The sequence below is a fragment of the Prunus persica genome, chromosome G3, assembly GCF_000346465.2.
Source record: "Prunus persica cultivar Lovell chromosome G3, Prunus_persica_NCBIv2, whole genome shotgun sequence".
NCBI lineage: Eukaryota > Viridiplantae > Streptophyta > Magnoliopsida > Rosales > Rosaceae > Prunus > Prunus persica.
In genome coordinates, this window is record NC_034011.1 from 8,104,642 (window position 1) to 8,112,663 (window position 8,022).

Genomic DNA, 8,022 nt, shown 5'->3' on the forward strand with positions numbered 1-8,022 from the left:
AACATGCGATTAGCAACATGACCTCTACCCTCTTTTTTTTTCGTTCAAACATGATTGTGAGACAAGCTACAAACCATCCCAACATCATATAAAGCAAAACTCATATAATATTTATAGATGCAAACACAACATGCAATTAGCCACATGACCTCTACCCTTTTATTCTTCTCATTCCAAACAAAAACCCCATAATCAAAACAATTCAAAATTGAAAACCCTAGAAAAATACCCAACTATAATCCAATGAAAATTAACCAATACAAATGTTATTTCTCATCAAATTAAGCTAACTACAAAAAACCACATAATCAGAACTTAAAAATCAAACTAAGAAATAACAAATTGAACCCATCAAATATCACCAAGGAGAGAGACAAACAGAGAAGAAGAGTGGAAAGAGAAGAAAAGAGTTGAACAACTAACCTGAGTGAGTGAGAGTAAAGCACAACAGAAGATGAAAACAAAGCAAAATGAAAAAGGAGAGCCAGAGCAACGTCGAAGAGAAGAGAAGAGCAGAGCAACGTTGGATAATGGCAGACTCAATAGCGTCTTCGTTATTTAGCGGCACCTCTTCAGAGTTCTCTATTTTGTGCCAACGAGTGAAGTGTTTTTTGTAGGCCAGGATTATATAGTCTCATTTAACTTAAAGATGGGCTGCACCAAACATGGGCTTGGGGTGTTATTTAAGTTAGTCCAATCCAAGGAGGTGTACCAAACAGGGCCTAAGGGTATAATTTTGCATTGTTTCGACTTTGCCTCTAACCCCAGGTCACTTTCTCGTTACGCGAGGAGAGCCATGAGTCTTATCTAGGTTTCGTCTCAATTTCAGCCGTTGTCCCATCGGGTTCAATCCACGTCTCTCTCTCTCTCTCTCTCTCTCTCTCTCTCACACACACACACACACAAAGTCGTCTTCTTACTCTTAGTGGTTATCGCTTTCAGCCTCCTGGCCAATTGCGTTAAGTCTCTCTTTTAACTCCCGCTGTCATAGTCGTTATCGTTCTAGCTCTCCTGCCTTGCATGGTGCATCTCCTCACCTACATACTCTATGTTCGTCCTCATCTGCACTCTCGATTTTAGTATTGAGCCATTTTCCCTCCGTCTGCCACCGCTGTAATAATTCCCATTCTTTGGGGCCTGGTTTGTTTGTTCTCGGTTTTGAATTCCTTGTTGTTTGGTGTATGGTCTATTGTGTTAGGATGTCTACATTTGTTGCAGATATCGGGCAATCCTTTAGTAGCAGTTTGGTTATCAAGCAACGTGAACAGGTTGTCCTAGTTATTGGTTCTTCTAACGTTGCAGACAATTTTGTTGATTTTATTTATGGTCTTGTACTCAAGTCCTTACAGATAAACCTGTCAATCGTGATGGTCTTATTAAAACCTTTACGCAATTTTGGAAAGGCTTTAGAGATGTCTCTATCAAAGAAATTGGTTCCAACAAATATTGGGTGCGTTTTGTTTGTGATCGCAACAAAAAGTGGGTTCTTTACATGGAGCCCTGGGCCTTCAAGCTTTCATTGATATTGCTAGCTCACATCCCGAATATTAGGAATCTGCACTCGACGCCATTATCCCTTGGTACCTTTTGGGTTCGACTCCATGGTGTCATTGGTTTCTGCATGACTGTCGTTGTTGCTAAAGCCATAAGGGCTGTTCTCGGAGAAGTTCTTTGGGTGGATAATCGTGAAGGTATTGACTGTGTAGGGTGTTTTATCCGTATTTGTGTGAGGTTTTATGTCACACAACCTCTTATCCGTCATACACCTTTTACTTTTCTAGAAATGGGTGAGTGAATGGTGGACTTTAAGTATGAATATCTTCCCTAATATTGCTTTGCGTGTGGCAAACTTGGTCATCCATCTCATGTGTGTATAGATAAATATGAGCTCTCTCAAGGTTCTCTCAATCCGTCTTTGTTGGTCCAGTTTTCCTCTACTTTTGTTGATCTGGAAGGTGATACAACTTGTGAGGCAACTCTATAGGCTCTTCGGTACGTCGGTTTCGGCTCCCTCACCCCGATATAAGAGCCCCATTCATTCTCCTTGGCAGGCTGATCTTTGGACCAATAATGGTTCAGGTGATCGTAGTAGTTTTAACACTCGGTCTTAGCGATCATCCTCTTGTGAATGCACTGAGGCAGAGGATTCCATCTCCTCCCTAGCTCAACCACTTCACTCCACAGTGTTTGATCTGGTGGCCTCTCTTCGGCACCAGTCTGAGATATATGCTGCCGCCAAGTGGCTGAGGTCAGTTTTGTTATTATTGTGTGGTGTTTTCTTATTTTCACCCCTTAGCATATCTTTGATTCTTCGCTTGTTTCAAGACCTATGGTTTCATATGAGGTTTCTTTGTCAGTGTTTGACATGATACGGCGTGCTTGGGGGTCCTTTTATTTTTTTTCCTTGCCTCTTTGCAGGGTTTGTCTCTTCTTTGTGTTGCTTTTTGCAGCTTTCTCTACCTTCATCTCCATTAGCTATTGGAGGTGGCTAGAGATGGTGTGCTTGTGGTTACTTTCTTTCTTCCTAGCGAATTGGTTTGTTCTCTGTTGGATGCTCTCACTATCTTGTGGCTGTGCAAAGGATTATGATCGCAAAGCAATATTCTTTTGACAGTTGGGTTGTGTTGTAGTATTCTCGTCGGGGGTCTATATGTCAGTTTGCTGATTTATTTTATCTTGCTTTAGCACTGCTCCTATGTGACTAATTCAAACTCTTTTGTTAGTTTATGACATGTGTGGTACTCTTTCCTATCCTGGAGTTTGTCCCTCAAGAAGGTCCTATGTACACTACCTCCGTTATATAAATGAAATCCCTTCCTATAAAAAAATAAAAAAAGGTATAATTTTGCAAATTCTCATGGAGATTGGATTGGTCAAAATCAGGTGTGAAGTTAGTCCCAAAAATTGAAATTTTTTGTGTCATTTTACACTGTCAAACCAACTTCGCACCTTGATTTTTGGTTTTGTGTTACTCTTTTTGCAAATTGTTTGTTGGATTCTTGGATGAAAATGAACTCAAGAAAAAAAGTTTACCACTGAGGGCTATTTAGCAGGAATTTGAAGTTTATGGCTACTTTGGGAAATAAAATAGCTTCTTTTTGTTTTTTTATCAATGGGTGAGAAAATTAATTTTGAAGCATCTTCCAACATTTAGAAGAAAAATATTACCAAACTAATAACTAGTTTGTTAAAACAATCTCACAAAGGGAAAAAAAAAACAGGAAACATTATATATTGTCTCACAAAAGGAAATTCAAAGTAAGTTTGATAGAAAAGTGTCTCTTTTTTGTTGTCAAATACACTGATAAAAGCAAAATAAAAGAAATTTAACAAAAAACTTCCGACCATGCATGATAAAATATAAAATAAAATAAACCCCTTGCATGCGTGATTGAGTTGATGACACAAGACATTTTGTCACAAATATTAAAGATCATGATTTATTTTGGGAAAGAAAAAAAATTTGGGGAATGAAGGTGAGTTACATTAATTTTTTTAAAAAATTTTTTCTTTCTGGTCTGAGTGCTAGAGTCGTAAAAAATTATATTTTAAAAAAATATTATATTAAATTAAGAAAATTACAAAACCGACCCGGTCCGGCTCAATATTCCAGCCCATCCTACAGCGCAAAAGAAATAGACTAAATAAACGGTCTACTTTCCCCTAGAAGCAGCACAAACGAAAAACAAGAATGAAGCCGAAGAAGAACAAAGAGATGGCCGTTAAAGCTTCCTCAAGATCAATATCTGCAACAGAGGCACTGGTTGTCCACCTGATTTGTGGCTTAGGATTAGCTGTAGCTTTTTGGGTGGCCCACAATCTCCACTCCATCAACCTCACCACCCATCCTTCTCATACCCTTCGTCTGATCTGCGTACCTTCTTTTCTACCCTTGACTTCTCTATTTTCATCTCCAAATTTCGAATTTCCTTTTAATCTTTTCTAATTGTTTTATTATTTTTCATTTGGGTTTTTCGCTTTGAAGGTTATTGAGTGCCCAATTGTGATTCTTCTTTACAGCCGGTATAGGAAGGACCGTGAACGATGCTCCGTAAGTTCTTATGCCTTTCATATTCCTGTTTGGTAGCTGAGAAACGCATGGAAAATGCAGGAAAATTTTAAAAAAAATGGTTTTTTCAGCAACCCAACAACAAATCTTCTATGAGTTTATTTCTTTCTTTGTGACTTCTAATTCATTGTAGTTTCTCTGATAGTCTTTAATGTGATGTTTACAGTATTTGAAAGCTGTAGGACGTGGCCTACTGGGACTTCCTGCTGGTTAGTCCACAGTTCAAATTTATCTTCTGCTCTATCGTATATAGTTTTGAATTGCAAGTTTAGTGAGATCGTGTCAATGTTTTAAAAGCATTCGTATAATACATATCCTAAGCTATGCTATATTCGGTTTTAAAGGAAATGTAAGTCTTCTCTGGAGTTTTCATTATAGTATGTGGAGGTGACAACTCTGCTCTAAGTTATTATCTTATGATGTATGGAAAGTTCTTGTGGATATATTTTCCATTTGTTGTTTTTTGGTGCACTGATTTTTTGTTCCGTAATGAATTTTTAATATAACGGTATAAAATGTTCGTAATTTTAAGCATTTTGTAATACTACTAATTAAGAAAATATCACAACTTATTATGCCTTACACTCTGTAGGGGCTCTGGTAAATGCATTGGGAGCAATTGCCTTGGGTGCACCCGCTGGAATCCAGTATGTGAATTAAGAGCTCAAATAGGCAATGTCATTAATAAGAATAATTCTGAAAGTAGAAGTCACAGTTGAGGTTGGAAGGGAATAGATTTGCACCCTTTTTTCCCTTTAACAAAACTAGAATTCTGTCACATCATCAACATCGCAATAAGGTACACTATCCACCTCCTTTTTGGAACTCAAATCGCTCTTTTGCATGTCTGTGTTTTTGGTTGAGAAAGATAGTCATGGTGGATATAGGTTTAGCTGGTATGTTTTTGTTGTTGATGATTTGACGGGGCTATTCAACCTCAATTGTGATTCATGCTTTCAGTATTAGCAAGAAAGATGTGTTATTAAATGATCCATTGATCAGAGTCGCCATTAGATAGATTTAGCCATATTACAATCTGTCATAATTTGTCCCTTTGGCTTTTCCTTTTTCTGATACAGGTATCTACCAAAGACCATTAACTGGTCTCTAGTGATGTCATTGTTCACCGTAAGTGTCCTCCTCTACATTGGGGTTGCAAGTCTTGCAATATTTAATTTCTACTTTCAGAGTATTTTGGATGGGATTCTTCCACTTTCTTTAAGCTATAATCCAGTGTTCTATATTATTTGTTGCTATCTGGCACTCGTTGTCAAAAGTGACCTATAATGGCATGTAGTTATCACTGAAATACACTTCTTATGTTTTCAATAGATTAAATAATTTTATTCTATTACTTGCATCCTTCTTTTTACAGAAATGATTGTTTTTCATCTTTTTATATGTTCTTTTGTTCAATTTGCTGAATTTATTAATTTTCTTTAACAAATTTCATTGAAATAATAGTGACTTTGCAATGAGTTCTACTTTCATATTTGTTATGCTGTGGTTTTGATACATTTTTAAAACTTAATTTATGTATATTTGCAGATTGTGCCTGCAGCTTCTGTTTTTGGTTCATCATGGATGGATTGGCAACGCATATTTGCATGTACAAAGCAAGTTTCCTATGCTTATTTGCTTCTTTTTTCTCATTTTTAATCATGTTTATTTTAGTTGTGATCTTTAATTGGATAGAGTTCATTTATACTGTAAAAATAATTCGATCCCAGAGTGTAGTTGTTCTAAACTTATACTAGGTCTTGGTTTATTTATGTACTTGCAGAGCTATGGACCCTGTAGATTATATGATTTGTATACCAGCACATGGAGTTATTATTGGTGCTTGGTTTGGAGCTTTTCCAATGCCGCTTGACTGGGAACGCCCATGGCAGGTACAATCTTCTTCCTTTTCCCTTGTTTTGTTCTTTTGTAAGATTTATTTTCTTCCTTTATTTGTTTTTTGTGGAATGTTTTTCTTTGAAGTTTGCACTTATTTTGAAATTGAACTATCGAAGACCCATAAGTAATGTCAGAGAACACTCGAAATTCACCTTAGTTTGGCGACTATATAATGTGTTGCATTATTTATTTATTGCACAGTTTGGCAGCCTTCTGACACCAATGCAAACTGGCAAACCTTGAGAGCCATTAATGTGCTTGACAGTGTTACAAGCTTAATACATTTGTATCCAGTTCCATTTTCTTGACTAGTGTTCTTTAGGCATACCTGCCTCTGAATGAAAAAATTTCTTTTAATGTTTCATCATCAGAAAGGTTTAATGTTGTCTAAACTTCCGTTAAGTCTTGATCTTAGTGGGAGTCGCTATAGGTGATGAATTGGAAGAACTTACTATTTCCCAAATTGCGCTTCTAAATTAAAAATATGGTAAAATATAGATTTTATGGAACATTGTGGTTGCTTAATAACTGAAAGCAGAAAATAGGATTAGATATGGTTTCAAAAATGATAAGAATAAGATCTTCTTTTCACCTCCCTTCCTAATCCCTGACAAGTCCTTACTCTTATATACTCTAGTGAGTAAGGCTGCTCAAGGATTGGGTGAGTTGGGATTTGGACTCGAACACCATCCAGACCAATTTTATTGGGTTGAATAGAGGCCACCATGTTCCTAACTGAAAGAGTTTCTCAACCCAAGCCTATCCAATCCACCGATTTTGGGTTGTATTGTAAACTTGTTATCACAAGTTCACAACCACGTGCTGGAGGCTCCCTTCAGATTTAAAGGCAGTGATTCCAAAGTCTATGAAAGCCAGGAAGCCATGGATGGCAGGGGATTTTTGGAAAGACTTAACGGAAGAAATGAATAAGTAGCATGATAAATTGATTCAGCAGCTATTTGTTATATATTGTGCATGGTGAACTTCAATGGTTTACCACCGTAGGTGCTGTTAATTCATGGATGACTAACTTGATTTACAACATCAGTTTTTTTTTTTGTTTTTGTTTTGTCATACTGCTTTTGGACTTCTGTTTACTATTAGGGTATTAAAAAAAAAGCAAAAAGAAAAAGGAAAAGTAAACTTCAAAGATTTGCTCTATGGCAGTGGGCATTCAAGAGTCATAGTTGACGGAAATGCTTGTGTCACTTGCATGATCATTTGGATGCTCCATTTTGTTGGGTTGCTCTCTTTTCTATTGAGGTCTTAAGATATATTACTTTCTGCAGGAATGGCCCATTTGTGTGAGTTATGGAGCCATTGCTGGGTACCTGGTTGCAATGGTGGCATCATTTGGCTTTATACTTGTGAGGCAGCATGTCAAAGGAGACTAAAGATGCGAGATGTTCGAATATTTTTTGCAGCAGTCTGTAGGAATTTTGGGCAATTATTTTTTAAATTTTTGGTAGAAGCAACTTTTATTTTTGCTCAATTTAGGAGAAGTGACATTAGAGAAAGATATTGAATGAAAGAGTTTTTTTTTTTCCCTGGTCTTTCAAACGAGTAATTCTTGCGGCAACCCTCCCTCTCACAATGGGTGGGACCCACATGGAGGCAGCAGCCCTACACAAGGAGAGTCATGACCGGAGATTCCAAATAAGAATCCCAACCGAAGGGTCGTGATAGCTGTAATTCACTATCCTCACTCTAATTGTGTGTTTACTAATCAGGAATTAGAATTCTCATCCGGAATTGAATTCCACTTATGGAGGATTCTTGCGTTTACTTTATATTAAGAGCAACTCTACCCATTCGCCCTTAGACATGGCAAGGGGGAGCTAGGGCAGCTACTATTCACGTGAATAGTGGTTGCCCTTGCAAATAGTATTTTGTGTTTCCACCCAATGTCATGGCTAAGGGCAATTACTATTCATTTTTTTGTTTTTTTCACAAATTTTTTTACCTCAATAATTAATTTGGATAATATTTTCGGATAAGATTTCTAGGTTCCTACGTGTCAAGACTATTCATAATCGGATAAAATTTTCGGAGAA

At 37.0% G+C, this 8,022-nt stretch overlaps 1 protein-coding gene across 2 annotated transcripts; it reads left to right on the forward strand.

Annotated features, from left to right (window-relative positions):
- On the forward strand, nucleotides 3,644–7,727 carry LOC18781784 (uncharacterized protein C1450.15). 2 transcript variants are annotated; one of them, XM_007215870.2, is made up of 8 exons: nucleotides 3,646–3,874; nucleotides 3,986–4,051; nucleotides 4,236–4,278; nucleotides 4,662–4,716; nucleotides 5,149–5,197; nucleotides 5,618–5,685; nucleotides 5,853–5,961; nucleotides 7,258–7,727. In XM_007215870.2, exons 1-8 carry the CDS (start codon nucleotides 3,692–3,694, stop codon nucleotides 7,360–7,362), a joined length of 678 nt encoding a protein of 225 aa, XP_007215932.1. In that variant the 5' UTR covers nucleotides 3,646–3,691; the 3' UTR covers nucleotides 7,363–7,727. The 2 variants fall into 2 exon arrangements, with proteins under 2 accessions (XP_020414423.1, XP_007215932.1); XM_020558834.1 differs by lacking the exons at nucleotides 4,662–4,716; nucleotides 5,149–5,197 and having other exon boundaries at nucleotides 3,644–3,874; nucleotides 5,618–5,678.

What these genes read in the sequence shown, in the direction of transcription:
- LOC18781784 (XM_007215870.2), top strand. Translation starts at nt 3,692, where the DNA reads ATGAAGCCGAAGAAGAACAAAGAGATGGCCGTTAAAGCTTCCTCAAGA. An exon ending in CGCATATTTGCATGTACAAA is followed by an intron (nt 5,686 to 5,852) that starts GCAAGTTTCCTA and finishes ATGTACTTGCAG; the next exon opens with AGCTATGGACCCTGTAGATT. An exon ending in ACTGGGAACGCCCATGGCAG is followed by an intron (nt 5,962 to 7,257) that starts GTACAATCTTCT and finishes TACTTTCTGCAG; the next exon opens with GAATGGCCCATTTGTGTGAG.